We start from the raw sequence: 25,030 nt of genomic DNA, 5'->3' as shown, positions 1-25,030 counted from the left end.
CATATCCTATTCTTTGCATATATATTTTTTAAGTGCTGAATAAAGGAATTATTAAATGTGTGAACAAGTGAAGAGACAGTAACAGAGTCTGTATTTCTAGGTAATGAAAATGCCCACAATGAAAATGTGTCGTATAACATACCCTTTGGCAATAAGGTGGGTTGTATATATCTTCATTTGTATAAAATGCAAAAAAGAATTCTTTGCTGAGAAAGAATATGAAAGCCTTCTATGCTGACGATGCTTTGAAACAGTCCAACAAATGTGAACTAAATAGGTCACATAAGCATTTGTGTGCAAAATCCATGAGCAATAATTTAAAGAAATTAACTGTTCTGAAAAAAAGCAAAGAAAGAACCCAAAGGAAAAAGGCACCCAGGCCAAAGTGTGGATGAATTCAACAGACCAAATAAATCTTAGAGGAGTTATAAACACATCTTCTTCAGCAAAAGGAACATGATGAGCCTATTTGAACCACGATTTATACAATCCTTAAAGTCTAGTGTTAAGAAAAAATGTAATGCCAAAATATTGTTCATATAAATATGCATTACTTCACGTTGTAAAGTTAACCGCAAGTAAACTGCTAACAAGAAGCCAGAAATAACACTAAGGAAAGACAGCAGCGATGGAAAGCCAAGACCAGTTCAAGACAACACCACTGATGTCCTGTCCACAAATTTTTCTTCATAAAAATCATGCTATTCCAACTATCTACGTATGTGATGTAGGACATTTGCACTGTTACCCAGGGTCATCTGGCAGCTGGATTTCTTGCTAAAATCCAGAATTAAGGCCCATAACAAACCCATTTTAGTTTACCAAATTTTAATAACCCCTTAAGCTCTCTTATGCTCCAAATAAATCATACGTAATTATAGAAGTCATTCACCCTTAAGAACTGCTTGAAGTATTTGTGTTTCTGGATCAATCTGTGGCCCACCAATGAGCTATAGACCTAATGGGTCTACAGCACATAATGGACCTAACGGGTCTACAGCACACAGACTCATGAGACTCATTTGACTGTAGCAGAATTGTGAGGTACCACCTAGCCCAGGAGTTTATGAAAATATCTTTGTTAAAGATTATTCTACAAGATCTGGAGGACGATCTTGAGAGCAAGATTTTGGATAAGAGGAAAAGAATACAAATTCCCAAATGCTTAGGCTATTCTCCCTCAAAAAGAAAATAAAATTTGAACTGAAGGACTTTGATGTAATTGAGCTTTACAATGACTCCTTCCTTTAAAGATGGAGGACTGTCTTGCCAGTTGCCTCTACAAAGCCGTTTTTCTGTGACTGTGAAAGGCAACTCTGACTTTATCATATTTCTTTGTTCAGACTTAAAATGGAGAAAGGCTAACTCTATTTTTTTTTTCCTTAGCTTCCTGCTCGACTCCAAGTTGAAAAGGAATTTGGTTTCTGTTGCAGGAAAGATCACTAAACAAGGTAAAATATCAGCTATATACCAGCTATATTTTTTTTACAAAACCTAAAGCAGGCTTATTAGGAACTTGAAGGAATCATTTGTCTAGCAAACAGAATACCTTAAATATTTCATTGTCTTCTCCTGAAAGGATAAACATGTGTATTTTTCAAGGTAAAGGTGATTGTTCTTTAGAAAGATTTATTATAGGGGTGATTTTATGCTAGGTAATCAATTTCAGATGATGATCTATTTTTCACTAATACATTTCCTGTGATCTTATTTTCAGGTTATTATAATAAAACTCAAGAATATGCAGACACCTTCTGGGTGAAGCAAGCTTGCACTGGATTGCCTGCTGTCTTCAGGACAAATCTATACTATGAAAGCAGAAGCAAGCTTTTGAATTTCAGAATTTGTTATTGCCACAATTTATTGGCATTATACCTGCTTCAGATGAGTATATCAACATTAAAATTGAATACTGTAGAGCAATTGCATTCTTTGAAAATTCTTGCCTTTTACAATGCACTTTGCCACTGAAGCAGCCATTTCCCATTTTTAAAATTAAAGAAAAACAAGAGCAGAGAAGTTAAATGCTCTGTAGCAAAGCTACTGGGCCTGTTTAATGGGCTAACCTTAATCGTTTACTCCCCGCTACACTTAGAATAAGCATAAAAAATACAAATTTGTTTTGTACATATTTGCTTTTCCAGTGGGTGGTCTATTTTCTGAATTTATCACATTCAGAGCTCTAATTATTATTGTCACATCATGTTTGCAGCAACCTTCCTTTTTTTAGAGCCTGTTTGCATATAACCTTGAGAACATTATTTTTTTAACTTTCTGTGTCTCAAATTAATATACATTTCCACAACCTATATTCTCTATTAAAAGGCTTATAATTTCATCATCCCATTTCTTAGAAGCAATTTATGAGCTTAGAATAGAATGCGGTTTTATCATTCTACGATTTCTACCCACAGTTGCTGCAAATTAAATAAATGTTTAAAGCTATGTCTGACTTTTCAAAATAAATGTATGAGAATTACACTAAATTCTTCTGCTTACCAGTTTACAGAGAGAAGACTACCAAATATTTTTTAATTTCACTGTGTAGGGCCCATAAAGTAAACACACAAATGATTTTTTTCTAGCTTCTAAACAGTGATTTATAGGGATATATATTTTAAGTGATTCTGCAAAACATTGCCCATAAGTTTCTCATGACCACTGACACTCTTAAGCTCAAGTTTTAAAAAATAGCATAGTAGTTTGATCAATCCCTAATGGAAGGTGCTTCTTGATTATGATATTTGGAAATTTGGCCCATAGTTTCACATCTAAGCTTTCAAGAAATGGAATGCCCTTCCACATACTGAGCCCCCATTTCTTTGGATTGTCCCACCCAAAGAGTCATGAAAAGCAATAGGAAAACCAACTGCTTTTGTATAATTTTCTTCATCTATAAAATTCAAATGTGTCTATTATCTCTAAAGTAAGAATTTCCATATAGGCCTGGGACTGGTGCCTACCATTCCACTGTCAACTTTATTCTTATTAAAAACGTGGAATCCAGTAACAGATAAAATGTCAACTTTTCTAATTACAAAGCAATTAGATCATTTCTTACCTGAGACCCAATTCAGGGTGGAAGTGGGAGATAAAGCATGAATGTTATTCAGTTTTTTAACATGGAAAGAAATCTAAAGTCAGCACCTCTAAGTTCTATCCTTCTGAACTGGGCTAGTTTAGAATAAAACCATGGCAAAAAGCCCCTTTAATAGTCTCTTTCCCTAGATACTCTGGTCCTTGAAATCTTATTACTTTGTCATCACAAAGAAAGGGAGGAAAAGAAAACAAAAATAACTGAGGACCTCCCTATGACTACTGAACCATGGTCCCTCCTCTCCTTGACTTACTAAACTTGTCCAGAGCATAGAAGACAGTTAGAGAGGTTTGGAGTTGGGGGATCAGAGAAGTTCACATCATGCCTGTTGCATTGAAGGAAGAGATGAAAAGTAGAGAAATGCAAAGGTGGAGGAAGGGTAATCCAAATTTAGGAATGATCCCAGATAAGAATATCCAGAAGGAAGCAATATTTTTTAATCTCTGGGCTTTATTCTTAACATACAGAATACCGTCTATCAATTTTTTTTTTTTTTTTTTGGCGGTACGCGGGCCTCTCACTGTTGTGGCCTCTCCTGTTGCGGAGCACAGGCTCCGGACGTGCAGGCCCAGTGGCCATGGCTCACAGGCCCAGCTGCCCCGCGGCATGTGGGATCTTCCCAGACTGGGGCACAAACCCGCGTCCCCTGCATTGGCAGGCAGACTCTCAACCACTGCACCACCAGGGAAGCCGTCTATCAAGTTTGAGCCACGCTACAGAAGTTTGTTTTTAGTGATGGAAGAGATCATATGTCAGGATCTAGACTAGTAGACTAGGAAAATGTGAACTTTCCTTGGAGATGTGGGGCATTTGTCTGAGAGCCCTAGTCACTGCCAGAAAGGAAACACCTGTATGGGAAATCTTCTGAAGATTTTGTGCTGATTCTGGAAGCCTGAGCAACCAGTAGGTAATAAAATACCTTATCTTTCCTATCATCCCTTCCTCAATTTGGATTTGTCCCCAATCCATTACTCTTAATGTACATAAGAACCAGCCTCTTCCTCTTAAATTTACTTGATCTGACTTCTAGACAAATTTGGACTGGTATTAAATGTTATCAAAAGAATTTTATGTTTAAAATTAATTCCCTTCTTTTCTACTTAATTTTCTAGGATAAAGAAGAAGAAGCCTCTAGACCAGTGGTTCTCAACTAGGGCATCTGGCAATATCTGGAGGCACTTTTTATTGTCGTGACTTCAGAGAAGGTGCTCTTGGCATCTAGTGCGTAGAGACAAGGGATGCTAATGAACATCCAATAAACTACAAGACAAAGAAATGTCCTGTCCAAAATGTCAACACTTCAAGGTTGGGAAACTCTGATCTACACTATAAAGTAAAATGGGATTAACACTTAAAAGAATGTTATTAAAATAAAAATAGTTAACTTTATATGGAATTTTCTGGAAGTGGAAACCCGTGTGATAGCATAAATCAGTGTTTTTATTTTGAAGTGCATATGGCGTAACTTAAATGGACCATTAAGTACTCAAAAGAATAGATGACTCATACATTTTTGTAAATCAAACATTAGATTATTCTACCAGTGGAGACTCCAATTTTTAGAAAATGAGACTGTTCTCAGTATTGTTCTAATGAAAATGACCTTGTTTCTTAAGTCATTATTATATCCTATTCATGCTCTAAGCACTTGCTCATCTGAGTTCCTTCTTCTAATGCTCAGGGGGTCTGATTTTAATAACTTGGATTTACCTGAGTTTTACTGCATATTGTTTTTCTAAATGGGTAAATATTTAGGAAAGAGGTCTGCTTATGAGCCTGATCTAGTCACTCCCAGCTAATTAGCACAGGGCTGGTATGAGGCCCCCCTTGCAGTACTTTCTGTAACTGTACCTGCCAACCATACTTGTTGGCCTTCCTTATTTTGTGCAGCTGACCTCTAAAGGCAGGGACTGCCACACAAAAGACAGCAAAAACAAGATTCTAAATAAAACAGACCTGGGACTTCCCTGGCCGTCCAGTGGTTAGGACTCCGTGCTTCCACTGAACGGGGCACGCGTTTGATCCCTGTTCGGGGAGATCCCAGAGATCCTGCAAGCTGTGAGGCTCGGCCAAAAACAATAATAAATAAATTAAATAGGCCTCAAATTTATAACTTACAGTATATGATTTCCTCAATATTCTCATCTTCAAAATTCAGATTCTTACATAATTTTACAGGTATTAAATGACATCATGTGCTTACATGAGAAGTGCAGTATTGCATTCAAGAGCATGAACTTTGAGGAAAGACCAACGTAGTTTGAATATTGGCTCACCTATATCCTAGCTATGTAAACTAAGCCAGTTTTCCAGTTTCCCTGAGCCCTATTTAATAATCATTAGTAAAGTGGGGTTATCAATACCAGCATCAGCATAGGTGGTTTGAGAATTAACAGTAAAAATATTTAATTAATTTTTCATCCAAAGAGGACACTTTTGATGGTAAAATGGAGTACTGCTAATGATGGTGATAAAAAAAAAAAAAGGCAGGCATACCTCCAGCATAAGCTGAGATACACGGTCACTCCGCTTAAGTGAGACATAGGTGCTTAGTATATTTTTGGTTCCAAGTAAATTCTCAGTGAAGATAGTTGGCAAAAAATAATCCTCTTTGAAATGTGAATACAGTGTGATACACTAGGCTGACTTGTTATCTGACTGGCTCTTGGGCACAGCCTTATAGCATATGATTCAAATCCACATCATTATTTAAAAAACCAATGTTTACAAAATGTTGAATGACTACCTGGATCACCCATAAACATGAGAAGCTTCAAGTAGAAACATCCATCAGTGGTGAAGTCCAGTATTTCCCAAAATGTGTTACAAGGAACTCGCGCATATGCAATTTAAAAGGGTTTCTGTGATCAAGTGAGATGAGAAAGTGCTATGTATTTTAGTCCCTTTTAGAAGAGCATATTAGACATCCAAGTATTGAAGACTAACTAATCCTGCAATAAAGAAATCTATACTGTTTGAAAAACACTGAGTTACATTTTATGTATATGTAAGCTGGTCTCATTTTCCATTTAACGGGAAAAGAAAAACTGGATGAAGGATGCCTGCTGTGATATATTGAGACGGAGTCTGAAACCTGCGTTCAGTGGGAAACAGTGTCAAAATCGGTCAGTGATGTTTGCCATGAAGAATGATGGGGGAGGGTAAGGGGAGTGGTGGCATGCATGAGACTTCTTTGGCATTCAGAATTTGCCCTTGGCTATTAGCATAAAGTGAAAGATTAGGTTCCGAATTTTGCAAATAATAAAAGTTGGTTTCAGTCAGAATAAAAATGACTTGTCTTCAAACAAATGAATTAGTGAACAGGTCTCTGAGTACAACACTGTAATTTCTGTTGTATGTTTTTTGGGTTTTTGTTTGTTTGTTTGTTTTTTGTTTTGCGGTACGCGGGCCTCTCACTGTTGTGGCCTCTCCCGTTGCGGAGCACAGGCTCCAGACGCGCAGGCTCAGCGGCCATGGCTCACGGGCCCAGCCGCTCCGCGGCATGTGGGATCCTCCCGGACTGGGGCACGAACCCGCATCCCCTGCATCCGCAGGCGGACTCCCAACCACCGTGCCACCAGGGAAACCCTGTATGGTTTTCTGTATATCTTCAAATCAACATCAAATTTGGTTCCACTCAGAAATAATGTAAGACCATCCAGAGATGCTGTGCAGTGAAGTGTATCAAACACTAAAGGAATTTCTGAATCCATGGAAATGAGTGGGATCGTTTTGCTCAAATTGCCTTTTTGCCTTCTATTGCAATAGGTGACCCTCAGAGAGAGAAATTAGCCTTCAGCAAACTAACCAACAATGTCTGATGGATTATTTCTTTATTTCTCAAGGTAGGGATGGACATGTTATATCAGCTATGATAAAAGTGCTATGGGGGCTTCCCTGGTGGCGCAGTGGTTGAGAGTCCGCCTGCCGATGCAGGGGACACGGGTTCGTGCCCTGGTCTGGGAAGATCCCGCATGCCGCGGAGCGGCTGGGCCCGTGAGCCATGGCCGCTGAGCCTGTGCGTCCGGAGCCTGTGCTCCGCAACGGGAGAGGCCACGACAGTGAGAGGCCCGCATACCGCAAAAAAAAAAAAAAAAGTGCTATGGTTTTGCCCCTAGCACTTTCTCTTTTCTTCACTTGAGAAAAAGAAAGGCAAGGGGTTCGGGGAAGTGTAAGCTGAGGCTGTTTTGGCATTCATGCCTGGCACTCAGTGAGAGCATCTGCAGTCACCCTCAGGAGTCTTAAGCATCCTTGCAAGACATTGGCATTTGTCATAATATTGCAAAATGAGATGTTTTGTAACTTAGACATGGCAAGTCATGCCCAGTACCTCCCAGATCTTCTGCATCAGCAGACTCAGGGAATCCCAGCAGATGACTTGTCATTAACACTGTTGAAGAGCATAAGAACCTTACTTACGATCACCATATGTTCTCTTCACCCTGATTTCCATATATTATAGTAATGTGACTGAGATATTTTATTTATTTTATATAAATCTTATTTTATTTTATAAGAACACTTACATTAGGTCTACCCCCTTAACAAATTCTTAAGTGTAAAATACATTATTGTTAACTAGGTACAATGTTGTACAGCAGATCTCTAGGGCTTATTTTGAGTGAGATGTTTATACACCTTCACAACTGGATTTTGGTCTCAAGAGATATTTTAGGATTTAACAAAACAAACCATCTGTGACTATAAGAGCTATCTGCTTCCTCACCTTCTTGAAAAAGATAATACAGAAACAAACATTATCCTTTCCTGAAGAATAAGCTAGTTCTTCAACCAGAAAAGTAAATATCTGAAATGGAAACGGGAGAAATAGCAACATTCTTCGGAATATGGCAGAAAAATTATTTCGAAAAAAAAATTTTTTTAAACCACAAAAGAATAGCAATAGTTTAAGACCAGAGAAAATAGCAAGTGCAAAAGCCCTGTGGCACAAAGAAACAAAGAACATCTGAGAACCTAAATACAGCCAGTATGACCACAGCACAGAGGGCAAAGGGAAACATAGAATATGATAAGAATAGATCATGCAGGGCAATATTAAGGATTCTGTTTCTTCCAGAAAACAATGGAAATCATAAATGAGATTTTAGCAAAGAGAATGTCACATTTGCATTTTGAAATGAACACTTCAGCTGCACTAGGGGCAACAAACTGGAGAGAATATAACAAACCAGAGAGGAATCAATTGTCCAAGTACAAAGCCTCATATTTGTTCTTAGTTTTGAAGCTACATGTGTTCTATGCTATATAACAACCTGCCACAAACTCGGCAGCTTAAAATAACACATTTACGATCTCAGAGTTTCGATGTGTCATGAATCTGGGCATAGCTTAGCTGGGTACTCTGCTCAGGGTCTCACAAGGCTACAAACAAGATGTCAACCCGGCTGAATTTTCATCTGGAGCCTCAAATGGGGAATAATCTGCTTTCAGGTTGTTAACAGAACAATGCATTTCCTTGTGGCTGTATGACTGAGGGCACCTTATTTTTCTGGCTGGAGGCCACCCTCATGTCCTAGAGGCCTCACGCGAGAACTTACCACATGGGTGTCATCAACATCTTACTCCATCAAGCCCACAAGAGTCTCTCATCTCAAGGGGGCCCAATCCCTCATTTAGGGCTTTTGCCTGAAAGAAACAGGCTCACCCAAGATATGTCTTTTTATTATCTCAAATTCAACTGATTTGAGACCTTAATTATATCTGAGAAACCCTTCACTTTCCCATATTCTGTCACAAGTCAAAAGTCCTACCTACACACAATGGGGGAAATGGTTAACACCAAGTGTGGACACCAGGGGGTAGGAATCAGGGTGCCACCTTAGAATTATGTCCACCACACCACCAAACATTTAAATTTTAATATCACAAACTACTGAAAACTAGTTCCAGGAACCAGTGGGACCTTCCCACACAGTTCTTATCTTTACACATTAATAACATTACTGAGAGAAGATTCCTTTCCTTGAGATATCCACAGTGCTTCTCCATAGTACAGATTTATTCTATTTCTTATAGTTACCCACCAAGAAATGTGAATGCCCTGTGTTCCTTTGATATGTTTCAGTAAAGTGTAATATCTCCCTTAGTATTTTCTGTGCCTGTTGCCACCTGCGTCTGCTTTTACATTTGTGTTTAGCTGTTTTTCTCCAATATCACAATCCCTCAGTATCAATACACATCTGGCATTGAAAACACAGAACTGGGAACCAAAAGAGTGGTGTGAATAATAAGCTATCTGTATGACTTTCTTGAACTTAGTAAGTTTTCAATACATTTGCCTATGTGGGATTCTTCTGAATTATGCAGACCCAACAGGGGATCCAACATGGCTAGCAATGATACCCAAAACAACCAAAAAATTCAGAAAACTAAAATTTCATCCTCTAACTTTTAAATCACTCACTACTCCCCTGGTAATCAAAGTGGTACTTTAAATTATATTTAATACTCGGAGCACATTTTTAAAGCAGCAGTGAAAATCCACTGAAATATTTTAAGCAGAAAAATTCATTCTGACTGCAGAACAAAGAATGGATTGTAAACAGGCAAGAGGAGAAAGTCAGGGGGCTGGTGTGGTATTCACAAGATACTGGCGGCTTGGATTCGAGTGATAATTGAGGTGATAAAGGGGACTATTTTAGACACATTTTGGTGGCACTGTCAATAGTGCTTGGTGTGGGTTTGATGTGGAGGTAAGAAAAAAGAATATGAATAAGGCTGGAATTTTTTGACTTGAACAGTTTCGTGGATGATGGTATCATTCGCCAAGATGGAGAAGACAGGGGAGGGTAAAGTTTGGTGGGTTGTATTACATTGGTCAAGTCAGTGAATCTAATTCTCAGTTTCCTCATGGGTAAAATGGAACTGACAGTAGTAGCATTTCATTGGGTAGTTTTGAAGATTAAATAAATAATGCTTATGAAACACCTGAAACTTGGTAAACGCTCAGTAAACACTGAATTATCATTTTCATCATCATCTTCAGTCAGTACTTATCTTGAAGTACAATAAACAAGTAAAGCTGGATTCAGTATCATTAGGGACATTACAATTGAGGTGGTAATAGTTCTCTTTGTGCTAAATATGGAAGCTAAAATTTTATTTTAAGATAATTTTTGGATTATATGTCTAAAGTCCTTTAATCCATGGGGATCTGTATCACATTTTGACAGTTAAGCTTTCGCCACTTGTGAGGTTTACCTGTGAATGTAGAATAGTTTGGGGAAAGCTTCCTGATATTTTTGTTCATCTCCTAAAAAACTTACTGGAGGCTATCATGAGTCTTCAAAATAGACCAAAAGTGCCGGATGTGCATTTAGCATCCATTTTCATCCCCTTCTATGAAGACCCTGTACTTAAGGTTCTGGGAGGCTAATGCAGACGTTTGTCAGGCTCTCCAGCAGGAAGGGGCTCCATGTGATATACGTTCCACCAACGAGATGGTCTCATGGGAGATATGGAAGATGCAGGTGAGAGAGAGGGAGCACCTCCCTGCTGCTGTGGAGGCCGGCCAGGAGGTCGGACTCACGGTGGTGGTGGTGGTGGTGGCCAATGCAATCCACACCCGAGGGTCTAGTCACCAGCTTCACGGGTTTGAGGCAGCTGTAGTACCAGTGATGGTAATAAGCACAGCTGCTTCCTGACTTCTGGATCTTGGCGACAGTAGTGTTAACCTAAGCCAGCGCCTCTAGCTCTTTGAAAGATTTTGTAAGCTCTTCATTCCTTGTATTAAATTCCTTTTTGATTCAAATATCTAGAATGGTTTCTGTTTCTTCAATGGAACTCTGACTACTACAGAGTCACATCAAGGGTCTAATTTAACTCCGTTTTTCACTCGTTTTTATCCGATAACATTTTTCTTGACTGAAATTTCCGATCTATTTACCCCACTGCCCAGTTTTCACTTCAGGCACTCGATTCACATTTCAGGTGCTTACTTGGTGTTTGTTAAATGAATAAATGTTATGAGGTCATCATCTGGGTTATCTGCTTCATAAAATAGTAACTTATTCCTCCTCCAACTTTCAAATCAATCTAATACAATATTATCAGATTACTCAGATATTTATAATCAGAATAAAATCCTTTTGAACTTTATATAATCTAAGCATATATATAATACCTTACAGAATAAATTTAGTAAACTTAAATGCCAGTATTACCAAAGGTACAGCCAAACTTTCTTTATTCATGGACTACCTAGTTATGGAATTTCTTAAGGATATTTAGTTAAAGCAAAGGACCTTCATTAAACTCACTTTTTCATCAAAATCTAAAGATACCAAGTTACAAATTCAGGAAGAATTTCACTTACATCTATAATCAAGGCAACAGCATTAAATTATTCATTGATTAGTTCTTCTTTTGTTAGCTCTCTTCTTGACATAAAAGTTTTAGATTCTGTTGAATATAATTACTTCCTCTTTAAATATGTTCAAACCCTCATTATTCGTAACCTTATAATCTAACTTTAACCATACTCTGAAGGTCCAGATTGCAGAAAAACAAACTTTACAAGGCCTGGCACCAAATGAAACATTTATCAGATCTGTGGCTGGATTATAAAACTTTTTTAGCTTTAAAATATAGTGGATAGGGCCTCCCTGGTGGCGCAGTGGTTGAGAGTCCGCCTGCCGATGCAGGGGATACGGGTTCGTGCCCCGGTCTGGGAGGATCCCATATGCCGCGGAGCGGCTGGGCCCGTGAGCCATGGCCGCTGGGCCTGCGCATCCGGAGCCTGTGCTCCGCAACGGGAGAGGCCACAACAGTGAGAGGCCCACATACCGCAAAAAAAAAAAAAAAAAATATATATATATATATATATAGTGGATACACAAAGGTAAAAAAAAAAAAAAGTTTTTAAAAAAGTCAATGAATTGAATACTAATGGGTGACCCAGGTTAGTTTGAGTCACAATATCATTTGCTCAGATGTATTTTCCTTCCTAGGCTGTGAGGCTGAGCAGAGTAAAGCATTCCTGACACCAGCACTTAAAGGAGAGTCCTGTCCATCAAATGCAGTGGTCCAGTGAGGAAACTTGGTATAGCCTTCTGATCCATTTTATTTACCTCTGGACTAAATACTAAGATTTTCTTAAGATCAAGGGCCATTATGGGTTTGATGAAGAAACAATAGACAGCTGGGAATAAGCTCTTCTTGAAATGATGAGTTACCTGACAGTCCCTGAGCACCAGGTTTGATGTCCTCAGGGGAAGGGCATGACCTTATCAGTGTTGCCAGAAAAATATGACACTGACCTTTTAGCACAACATTGTTACATCTTTGTTCTCCACAGAGAGGGGATAATAGCAGATTGGACACTGTATTCGTCATCCCTTATTGAAAATACATTTAACTTTTGCCTTTAAGATGTCTATTCTTCTTTAGCCAGCAATCCCCTCTCTCATACAGATTTACCACACGAAGAATCCTTTGATCCTCACTAAATCAGTCCATCATGGAATATTTTTTTGTACTGTTCTCATTTTTATCCATACAAATTTACCCACCCAGTGCATACTAGGGCATGGCAATACAATGGAATGTTAGTATTTAACCAACATTGGCATTCGATTTTAACATACTTTTTAAAACAGTTTCCTTCCACTACTATCAGCCACCAACATGGGGCACAAATAACACAATCATAGTTGGTGATTTTAAAATGGACACTTTATCAATTGCCTATTCTACAAACAGCCTGCATAGAAAACAACCGTAAAACCCCCTTCTTATGCACTATGAACCTTAGTTAACTCAAAAGTATGTGAGGGCTTGCTGCTGTTGACTGAACTCCCGCCCATGAGTGCACTCATCTTTGGGTTATGTAGGTGGCTCTGCTGATCTTACCTGGGTTTGCTCACATATCTGGGTGTCAGCTGGCTATGCTAATCTGGGATGACCTTGGCTAGCACTTCACAACTTGACTCTGCACTGATCCCATCCACCTGCGGCGTATCCCTCGCACAGTCTTATAGCAACTGAAGAGAGCAGGAGAGAGATGACAATTGCACAAGTACTTTTCCTGTTGTTTCAAGCCTCTGTTGTTGCCACTTTTACTGCATGCCACTGCCCAAAGTAAGTCACGTGGCTGACCCAAAGTCAATATGGGAGAGAATAAAAAGTTATACGGTAAAGGATGTGGATACACGAAGGAAGAAAACAAAAACACTAATTAGAAAAGATATATGCACAACAATGTTCAATGCAGCATTATTTACAATAGCCAAGATGTGGAAGCAACCTAAGTGTCCATCAACAGATGAATGGATAAAGAAATATATATATAGTGGTATATTAGCCATGAAAAAAGAATGAAATTTTGCCATTTGCAACAACATGGATGGACCTGGAGGGTGTTATGCTGAGTGAAATAAGTCAGAGAAAGACAAATACTGTATGATATTACTTATATGTAGAATCTAAAAAATAAAGCAAACAAATGAATATAACAAAACAGAAACATACTCACAGATATAGAGAACAAACTAGTGGTTACCAGTGGGGAGAGGGAAGGGGGGAGGGACAAGATAGGGATAGGGCATTAAGAGGTATAAATTATTATGTATAAAATAAAGCTACAAAGATATACAGCACAGCAAATATAGCCAATATAACTTTAAATGGAGTATAATCTATAAAAATATTGAATCATTATGTTGTACACCTGAAACTAATATTGTAAATCAACTATAATTTTTTAAAAGGATTAATTTTTAAATTTTTAAATCAACTATAATTTTTCACGGAGGGGTGAAAAAAAAATCAGCCTCCTTAATACAATAAATCTACCACAGGTCCTTCTTAATATCAGTTTACTGTATTAAAATGCATATAAAACTAAAAAGAAAAGCTACATTATGAAAAGTAGCAGAACCTAAATTAAAATGATAAGGACACATTGGAAGAAATACTTGCATCTCTAATGTATAAAGATCACATTCAAATTCGTAAGAAAGGCATCAAGATTCCAATGCTAAGTTCCCAAAGGACAGCAACAAAGAGTTCATTTAAGAAGTAATGCAAGTACTGAACAAATATACAGATTAATGTTTATACTCATTTGTGGTCAAAGACGTCAGTTAAAGCTAACCTGAGATAGAATTTACAACTAGTATATTGGCCAAAAAAAGCCTAATCTTTCTTATTTATGAAATTGAGGATCTTTGCAATCCCTGAGAAACTGGGATTATATTAGTTTGGTGCCACAGACCTTTCCTCCTGGCAACAAACATTTGTCACATTTAGCTATCCAGTATCTGAATCTCCCTCCCCTCTTGCTATTAGCACTGCCATCATCCATTTGAGAAAATTCCCAACTGACTAGGATTTTGAAATCACTCCCAGCGATTTTCAGGAGAAAATCATTCCAATGTGCTCGCTCCCACTGCCGCCTCCCTCTTCATAAGCCGAGGGTGGGATATTCTTCTTCAACTTGCCCTGGACACAGTTTCCTAAATTCTGTCCATCACTCATTCCTGGGATGCTGATTCAACAGTTGAGGTCAGATTAATCGTCATGCAGGGACAGGATAGAGGTCAGACTGTTCTTGGGGCATGACCTTGGCTGCAGTTCTGCCTGCTTATCCCTCAGAGGACCCCTATTTCCTGTCCATTCTCCTGGTTCAGTCCTCCAGGGTCCCACTTACTATGTCACTTCCCAATATCTTCACAATAAATTTTGCTCAGATGGTCAGGTTTGTTTCTGTGCTCGTAACCAACACTCTAGACTGGAGAAATCCAAACACAGAGATTCTGGTTTCGATGTATCTCCCTAAAAGATATGAAGTCCTAATCCCCAGGACCTGTGAAGGTGACCCTATTTGGAAAGAATCTTTGCAGATGTTATCAAGATAAGATGAGGTCATACTGGTGTAGGGTGGGCTCTTAATCCAATAAGATAGGTGTCCTTTTAGGAAGAGGAGACAGAGGCCCACAGGGAGAGAACACCATGTAAAGACACAGACTCTCGAGGGAAGATGTGATGTGCTGCAAGCCAAGGGCCACCAAGACAGGAAGAGCCAAAGAAGGATCTCCCAGAGAGGTTTCTGAGGGAACATGGCCCTGGCGACATCTTACTTTCAAACTTCTGACCTTCAGAATTGTGAGACAATACGTTTCTGTTGTTTCAAGCCCCCAGTTTATGGTACTGTGTTACAGCAGCCCTAGGAAATATATAATTTATTACTAATGATAATTATGAACCACTTATCATATAAGAAGCTCACTGCATATCTGGAACTCAAATCCTTTCCTAGATAACTGCTCATATGACATTTTCACCCACCCAACCCACGCTTTTGCACATAGAAAGCATATAAATAAGAACGTAGTTAGTAGATAGAAGCATGCCAATGAGCAGGAAGCACAGGGCACGTGAGATTACCCTAAGGAGCTCAGTACTTTCTAGCGTAGCCTCCTCTCCCAACACTTTATCTTGTTATCAACTCGTGAGTAAAATGTCCCTCCTACCATCAACCAGGCCACGTTTTGAATACTCTGTAAATATTTACCAAAATAAATTAAATTGAGTCCTTGACAAACCAAGAATTAGGTACTACGTAGTAACACGAGAGTTTTTAGGAGATCTGGATTTTCACCGTAACAACACCATCACCAACCCTGAAATGTATATAAATAGGAAAAGCAGGTGTGACATGTCTTCAGTTCTATTCATGTTCAACGTCCTGTAAAACAACTAAGCTAAGTTAAATGGAAGGACATTAAAACAGAAAGGACATAGAGATACTCTCTAAAATGAGTTTGTCCAGAGGGGCTTAAACACTGTGTGCAACTGTCTTATCAGCTGAGTAGACAGCAATCAGTGTAATTAAAGTGGGCAATGATAAGATTTTTAAACTTCCTTTAAGTTTTATTATATTTGACAGTCCAATTTGCCTGTAGGTCACTGGGCAAACAAAAATGTGTGTTATAGGTATTATGCTGGCTTTTTTATTTTCTACTGGGATTTTCATTATATATTAGCTTCTCAGTCATTTCAAAATTCCTCGAATTTCTTTCTGATACTGTCATTTGATTTAGCAACTGGATAGAAGCAGCTGAAAGCATTTCTTGATCTTAAATTAGAGTTGGCCATGACAAATGTTCCTGCAAAAATATAGGATGAATCCCACACATTTATCACGGCATCTGGGCCATGTTTGTTTCTGTAGGACAGAGGAGAGGGTAGAAAGGATTCTTATGTTGGTAAACTGAAAGTCTAAGAATTACACTTGCCATCTGGGATTGCTTTGACGAGAATACTGGCCTGTTCCTCCCACTTAATTACCAAAATGAAGTATCATCATGCAAAGACAATGATCTTCGTGATCGAGACTTAAGGAAAACCAAAAGAGTAAATACTTTGATTTAAATATGGTTGGATTTATTTACTGTGACATTCAACAAGCTTCTCAAGTTTTTAGCAAAAATTTCATGCACACAATTAGCCTATACAAACAAGAAGTTACGTAAACCCAACATAATTAAAGCAATTTATATAGGGCATAAACTTCATGATGTTTTACAGTCAACTTGTAAGTAAAGAAAGCAACTAACAGAAATAACTTCTCCCAGCAAAAACACTTATGTGGTTTGCAGAGTTCCAAAATACCAGTCTTTAAATATGTACTATTCCACCAAGTGCCAAAAGGAGAATAGCAAACTAAACAGAGCAAAATATGGCCTCAATTTAGAGATTTGGTAAGGAAGTAAAATGAAGACCTGCTTTTATGTGTGCTGGCATAAAGAATCAACGGAACTTCTCCAGCATTATAGTTTCATTAACTCATTAGGGAATACAATTTCGAATAAAAAGCTTAGGTTCACCTAAAACTGTTGAACAGTTAACTCAATGGTAATACTTCTGGTATTACATCTACCGAGTTCCAGAAATACTCAAACTTTTCCACTGCAGAATCCTCCTTGTTTCATAATAGGAATGGTGTATTTCTAAGGCCAGATGGGCAATTTAGAAGCACGCTAAATGGCTGCCTGAGGTCATAATCAGAACAGGGACTCAGAAACACTGCCCTTTATGGAAATAATACTAATTTAGATTTCTTCCTATTAGCTGTGTGTCTGAGTAAACCTTAGCACTAGACCCACACTACAGCCCCTTATTGAGCTGATGCCCACCAGCAATATTTCAAGGAATGAGCTGTCAGGCCCCAAACTTGCTTTGACAGAATTGTTACAACAGTAAACATCTGCCCTGGGCACCAACCTGACACAATCCTTTGACAAGGGGTTTCACTCGTGCGGTGAAGAGAACAGATAGGTATGATTCTCACCTAAAAGACTTAGTGGTAGCTTAATTTAGAAATGATACGGATAAAAACTAGTAGTAGTATCAATTAATTTTCTGATTCTGCATCCCATAACAGAATAACCAATTGCTTTTCGGAATCAAGTCTCAAAAACATTTTTTTAATTAACTGTACTCTTTTCAATACCAGTTGTAAGGACACTAATCATCTTAAGGTTCTTAGTAATTTACTTTTTACTCCAGGAATTTTCATCTTTGGAAAGCATCCTTGCCCATTCAGAGGGGATTGGCCAAGTTATTTGGAAGAAACCCTGGGTCTGCACAAATAAGTATTGTGTAGTACATACATCCAGATTCAATTCTGGGATGAAGGATGGAAGGGCTGGCTTTAGTGGACATGAGGCTAAATTCTAAAGCAACCTACGTTGGAGTGGGAGACCTGTTCAAAGCAGCCATCCCAATGTCAGTGTTTTAAGCTCTTGTCTTCACCCAAAATACGCATTTTTTACAAAATCTCGAAAGGTATCATTTCAATGCTAAAAACTGCCTTCCTGATCCTTCTTCACTGTTCTTTCCTCCCAGACTGAAAAGATTCCGTCCTGGTGAGCCCTAATAGGAAGAAGTGAGCAAAGCCCAGGAGTCACTTCAGGGCAACTTAAATCTGCCTTGCTATCTAGCTTTACTGATTCACTACTTTTTAGAAGCAGATGAAACACTGTAGGTGTCTGCAGGCTGAGCATTCCTCTCAGACATGCTGGCCCAGTGGTGTGCTTGGGTTTAGAGCTGAGTCTGAGGTCTCAGACTGAGGTCTCAGATGCTTCCTCTTGATGGGACTATATTAGAATTAGAATGCTGTTACCACCATCTTGGGAAGAAGAACCAGGTTTAGGGGCAGAAAAGCCACTGATGTTCTTCCTACGCAGAGTCAGCATTCCCTCCCTTGCCCCACCACTGTGTCCTCTCAAATAGGCTCCAAGTTGGGGGTTTGGGGGGAGGGTCGTCCTTCCTAACAACTGTCCTTGATCTTAGAGATGAGGATAGACTTACATAGTAAATGGTGTGTGACTATGTGCTAGCGAAAAATATTATCAGAAAGAGCCGTACTTTGCACGGCGTCGGCTGTGGGTCAGAGCATAGTCACGACTCAGGCAAATTTCCTTTAAGTCCTACATCTCATGGGAAGAGCCCAAATGAGCAGAGCAATTCGGGTACAGACGCCAATGACAGAGAAAGAAAGGGATGAGGCTTAACGAAACATCGACTAAAACTCTCAGGCCTCAACATAGGAACACAAAGTCTAAAACTAGCAAATATGCATGAGAAAGGACATGAAATTGCTAGACTTTAAACAGGAGTCAGACATGGGGGTGTGGGGAAGGGGAGGCTGGGATGAAGTGAGAGAGTAGCCTTGACATATATACGCTACCAAATGTAAACTATTTAGCTAGTGGGAAGCAGCCGCATAGCACGGGGAGATCAGCTCGGTGCTTTGTGACCACCTAGACGGGTGGGACAGGGAGGGAGGGAGGGAGATGCAGAGGGAGGAGATATGGGGACATAGGTATATATATAACTGACTCATATACATATAGCTGACTCACTTTGTTGTACAGCAGAAACTAACACACCATTGTAAAGCAGTTATACTCTAATAAAGATATATTTTTAGAAAAGAAATGAAAACCAAAAAATAAATAAATAGGAGTCAAACATAAAATTACGGTGAGTTAGCCACAGGAGGGCACGGCTCAATGACTCCTTCAAGAGAGAAACTGCTGCGAAGAGCGTGGGATGCTGACAGCTCAGATCCCAGGTTTCCGGATCAGCTTGGGCACTCACACTGAGGCCACGCCCCCCCAAACATGCATGAGAAAGGACTCCTTTAATAATCAGCGTTGGCTCTGGGAGGCCCATCATCCTCACCGAGACTTTCTGGGAGTGGCACTGCCTTCCACTCTTCCAACCTAATGATTCTTCCTTCTCCCTGTTTTTTCACAGGTGTTGGGCATGCAGTGCAGTCTAAAACCTCTCCTTGCTCACCTGTCCCCCTCCCCTTTATTTTTCACAGGCAATGCCCCCGGTAAATCGTTTGCACTTCTAATTCCATTATGGTGTCCACTTACTGGAGGACTTGAACAGATGCCAACAAATATATAAATCAGTGTAGTTCTGGCTTGTCTTGCTGAGAGACAGAACAATAGCTGGAAATGTTTATTGAATTGTAACCATGGAGGAAAAAAAATAAATCACCACCTCTCCTCTCTACTGAAGCATACACCATGTCCAAAGTCTCATTTCTTTTTTAAGCGGTTGCTTCCCCTTAACCATTTCAAATAGAATCTTCTCTTTTCTTGGCCTTCCTACTGTATCCATTATTCCATCTCTCTCTCTCTAGCTCAAAGTAAAATATATTCTGTTGATATTGATGCAGAAGTTATATGGACGGGGAGCAAATTTGTAAGAGACTTAAGCATTATCTAAGAATAGGTATTACTTAAGAACAGCTATTTATACTAGATTCACACTAGATACAGGCTGGATACTAAACTGTCATGCTTTTGTGTTTTGTGCTTTTCAGTACCTGGTGAAAGAGGTGAGTGCACATTTAGAAGTTAATTTAACCTAAATAACCTTGGCTTCTGAGACGGGTAATGCCCCAAAGCTTGTAATTCATTTGATCACAACTATCAAATAATGTCTGCATTAGGACTCATTCAGGATTGTAAATTTGCTCTTGGAAAGGACATCTGGAGGCAGTTCCATCCTATTTTCTTTTAACATCTTTATTGGAGTATAATTGCTTTACAATGGTGTGTGTGTTTCTGCTTTATAACAAAGTGAATCAGCTATACATATACATATATCTCCATATCTCCTCCCTCTTGCGTCTCCCTCCCACCCTCCCTATCCCACCCCTCTAGGTGGTCACAAAGCACCCAGCTGATCTCCCTGTGCTATGTGGCTGCTTCCCACTAGCGATCTATTTTACATTTGGTCGTGTATATATGTCCATGCCACTCTCTCACTTCGTCCCAGCTTACCCCTCCTCCTCCCCATGTCCTCAAGTCCATTCTCTATGTCTGCGTCTTTATTCCTGTCCTGTCCCTAGGTTCTTCATAACCATTTTTTTTTTTTAGATTCCATATATATGTGTTAGCATATGGTATCTGTTTTTCTGTTTCTGACTTACTTCACTCTGTATGATAGACTCTTATGTCCATCCACCTCACTACAAATAACTCAATTTTGTTTCTTTTTATGGCTGAGTAACATTCCATTGTGTATATGTGCCACATCTTTTTTATCCATTCATCTGTCGATGGACACTTAGGTTGCTTCCATGTCCTGGCTATTGTAAATAGAGCTGCAATGAACATTGTGGTACATGACTCTTTTTGAATTATTGTTTTCTCAGGGTATATGCCCAATAGTGGGATTGCTGGGTCATTTTGTTTGTTTGTTTTGTTCTTTTCCCATACTTCTTTAGCAATTATTTTTCAAGCTTCCATTCATTCCAGGTTTGTCTACATCATCAACCTTCCTTTCCTGCATGGTTCATGACTCTAAATTATCCATTTGCATCACTTCCTTATAAACTTTATTTTCTTTGTAAACAGAGAGAATGGAACCCATAGGCTAATCAACCTCCCCATGTCTGTGCTGCAGACACCAAGGATGAATTTTTATTAGAGAGTAGAGTGGGAGGACAGCGAAAAAGCGCCTGCTCCATCCCCTGAGCACCATCTGCCTTCGAGGGCACAGACCATGCTCACCCAGAGGGCTCTCCTGCCCACAGATAAGCCCACACTCTGCACCACGGACAGCTGTGCGAGGAAGAGGCACTAAAGCTGAGAAGAACGTGGAACTGCACATATCGGTCATCAAAAGATGCAGAATAAGCCCCAAAGGAACAGAAATATGAGGCTCATTTTAGGTTTTAAAATCAGCTAACTCCTCTAGCAAAAATGAGAGTTTTTCTTTTTTAAAGCCTATAGAATCTCTAGTTCCCAATCTGTTCAGAGACTTACCTCCCTTTACAAACTCACAAAAATAGATACACAACCAACCTCTGCATCTCAGCATAAGAAATAGAAATTGCTGCTTTAAGATTTCTTTGCAAATCAACATCTTAAATTAGATATGAGGAAGCAAGTCACCTTCTCTATCCTTTAAGAAAGGTGCAAAAACAAGATGCTGTCTGGAGTTGATATGAGAAATCCCACTTTTCCTGACTCTAATGCAGGAAGGGTATCACTGACAGGGAAATGAAAAGTCTGAAGGAAATTGACTGAAGAAGGCGGGCGAGCGGCGGGGTGGGGCGGGGGATACCAAAAAAAAAAAAAAAAAAAAAGAGAGAAAGGAATGGGAAACTAGTGTAAGATCCATGCTACTACTCCTAAAATGACACAAAAACACACTTAGACCATGTTGAAAAACTACATTATTAATAAAATGATTTCACCATTCTAACAATATATAACAGATTTATCTGTGACTTTAAATTTTAGACTGCCTACTCTTGTTTTGATCATTATGTTATCTAGTTTTTATTTCTTCAGAAGATTACTGAAATGTATACCAGAAAGATATTCTCTTCATCTTGGGGGGGGGGAAGGTCCAGAAATAAAGTCAGTGTCCAAGTCTTTACTCTAAGTCAATAGCAGATCTGCAACTAGAGCTCAGAACTACCTCTTGTTGGACTCAGACGTAGCCATAGGATGACTGAATAGAGAGCCAAACATTAGTCACAATCAGGAGCTACTTTGTTAATGGAGCAATTTTGCCCTACACATGTCCTCAGTCCCTCATGCAAGTTGACATCTGGTGGCTGCTCCTCCTATGCATGACCTCTATCTGGGCATCAGCAGTGGAGACAGTTGGTCCCTAGCTAAGATCTCTGCCACCTAAGATAGTACAGAGATGAAGTTTGATGCAAAGCTAAAAGCTCTATAGAAATTATCATTGCCAGTGTTCAGTTGTTTTTTCTAAATATTGACATATCAGAACTAAAAACTATCCTCTTCACTAAATTTGATTCTATGTGAGACAGACAATCATAACATGAATTACTTTCTGGAAAAACGATGCATGGGAAGATGCTGAACAATCATTTTCTATTTGGGAGAATCAGAGGTGTAGTTCAGTCTCTCATATGGTTTCTTCCCACCTATTTTGTAAGTCCTAACTCTTCTTACCACCTATGGCCTGGCCAATTCTCCATATAAGTTTATAACTACATCCTTAATAAGATCTAGATTGCTAGTACCACAAGACCATTGTCAAGCATTCAATAAATAACTTTGAGTATCAGTACTACCAAATAGACAATCAGAAGGCTGGGAGAAGCCACGTGTGTGGCAGACTTCAGACCCTTTCTCATTAGTACATTAGCCCAGTAGCAAAAATTGATTTATCAAAATAATTATTAATATCTAAATTATCTGAACAATTACAAATTAGTGATTATCTGAATTACCGTATTTGAAAATTATTATTAATATTATTAACAGTTGTAATTTATTGTCATCAATTCTCTAGATTCTAAAAGAGATTCCGGCAGAGAAACATCAAGAGAGATGGAGATGTGAACGATATAGAAGCCATAAACTTTGCGAAACAAGCCACCAGAAATGGGGCATCTGAAGTATGGAAGAAACCTAAATATAGGGAGGATCTTAGAGAGAATCCACGTCCACTTCACATTTCTGCCTGACTCTCATTCTATCGCTAATCTTCCATGCTCGTGGCTGGTTTTAAGTGTTTCAAGTATATTTTTTCTGAAATGGGCTGATATAGAACCACTTTGTATTCTTTGCCTTTTGTTTTAAGGAGACTCTAGATTGAAAAGTAAAAAGTCTTTGTCCTTGATTTTAAATGGACTGAACTGCACGTGAGAATAGAGTGCACTGCTTCCTCCTCCTCTAATGTTTTCATAATTAGTGACCTGAAAACAAAATAGAAATGGTGACATATCCACAGGACAAGTTGATACATTGAGTTCAGAATTCTTGATGTAACACTAAGTGACAGATGACAAAAAAATATTGACATATTTGTTAAATAGAAACCTAACAGAAGTCAATGTTAAATTATTCTACTCTTCTCATCAAGTAATTCAATTGAAATTCACTCCTAGTCTAGGGGAGACCTTCAAGATGGCAGAGGAGTAAGATGCGGAGATCACCTTCCTCCCCACAAATACATCAGAAATACATCTACATGTGGAACAACTCCTTCAGAAAACCTACTGAACGCTGGCAGAAGACCTCAGACCTCCCAAAAGGTAAGAAACTCCCCACATATCTGGGTAGGGCAAAAGAAAAAAGGAAAAACAGAGACAAAAGGATAGGGACGGGACCTGCACCAGTGGGAGGGAGCCGTGAAGGAGGAAGGGTTTCCACACACTAGGAAGGCCCTTCGCGGGCGGAGACAGGGGATGGCAGGGGTAAAGCTTCGGAGGCATGGAGGAGAGCGCAGCCACAGGGGTGTGGAGGGCAAAGCGGAGAGATTCCCTCACAGAGGATCAGTGCCGACCAGCACTCACCAGCCCGAGAGGCTTGTCTGCTCACCCGCTGGGGCGGCTGGGGGCTGGGAGTTGAGGCTCGGGCTTCGGAGGTCGGATCCCAGGGAGAGGACTGGGGTTGGCTGCGTGAACACAGCCTGAAGGGGGCTAGTGTGCCACGGCTAGCCAGGAGGGAGTCTGGGAAAAAGTCTGGACTTGCCTAAGAGGCAAGAGACCATTGTTTCGGGGTGCGTGAGGAGAGGGGATTCAGAACACTGCCTAAACGAGCTCCAGAGACAGGCACAAGCCATGGCTATCAGCGCAGACATCAGAGACGGACATGAGATGCTAAGGTTGCTGCTGCCGCCACCAAGAAGCCTGTGTGCAAGCACAAGTCACTGTCCATACCTCCCCTCCTGGGAGCCTCTGCAGCCCGCCACTGCCAGGGTCCCGTGATCCAGGGACAACTTCCCCGGGAGAACACACGGCACGCCTCAGGCTATTGCAATGTCACACCTGGCCTCTGTCGACACTGGCTCACCCCAAATTCTACACCCTCCCTCCCCGCCGGCCTGAGTGAGCCAGAGTCCCCGAATCAGCTGCTCCTTTAACCCCGTCCTCTCTGAGCGAAGAACAGATGCCCTCAGGCGACCTACATGCAGAGGCGGGTCCAAATCCAAAGCTGAACCCCAGGAGCTGTGCGAACAAAGAAGCCAAAGGGAAATCTCTCCCAGCAGCCTCAAGAGCAATGGATTAAATCTCCACAATCAACTTGATGTATCCTGCATCTGTGTAATAACTGAATAGACAACAAATCATCCCAAAATCAAGGCGGTGGACTTTGGGAGCAACTATAGACTTAGGGTTTGCTTTCTGCATCCAATTTGTTTCTCGTTTTATGTTTATCATAGTTTAGTATTTAGAGTTTATTATCATTGGTAGATTTGTTTATTGATTTGGTTACTCTCTTCCTTTTTTTATATATAGATATATACATTTTTTTTCTTTTTCTCTTTTTGTCAGTGTCCATGTGTATGCTTCTTCATTTGATTTTGTCTGTATAGATTTGCTTTTACCATTTGTCCTAGGGTTCTGTCTGTTCTTTTTTTTTTTTTTAGTATAGTTTTTAGCGCTTGTTATCATTG

At 39.7% G+C, this 25,030-nt stretch overlaps 1 protein-coding gene and 1 long non-coding RNA gene across 8 annotated transcripts in view; one reads left to right on the top strand and one right to left on the bottom strand.

The window, feature by feature from the left end:
- The window catches only part of BANK1 (B cell scaffold protein with ankyrin repeats 1), a 322,904-nt gene extending 320,206 nt beyond the window's left edge, over positions 1-2,698 (top strand). For 5 of the 7 annotated variants that reach the window (XM_082602768.1, XM_082602766.1, XM_082602765.1 and 2 more), the window contains 3 exons: positions 101-156; positions 1,387-1,451; positions 1,718-2,698. In XM_082602768.1, the coding sequence (XP_082458894.1) occupies positions 101-156; positions 1,387-1,446 (116 nt within the window). In that variant the 3' untranslated portion in view covers positions 1,447-1,451; positions 1,718-2,698. Of the gene's footprint in view, positions 1-100; positions 157-1,386; positions 1,452-1,717 lie in introns of those variants that run through there. The other 2 variants (XM_082602764.1, XM_082602769.1) reach the window with 2 other exon arrangements.
- Positions 1-25,030, bottom strand: part of LOC309792871 — a 98,660-nt gene that overhangs the window by 14,915 nt on the left and 58,715 nt on the right. The gene's annotated exons all lie outside the window — the stretch shown is intronic.

This window comes from Mesoplodon mirus, assembly GCF_964341445.2.
Source record: "Mesoplodon mirus genome assembly, chromosome: 2".
NCBI lineage: Eukaryota > Metazoa > Chordata > Mammalia > Artiodactyla > Ziphiidae > Mesoplodon > Mesoplodon mirus.
This window is presented reverse-complemented; position numbering and strand designations above follow the sequence as displayed.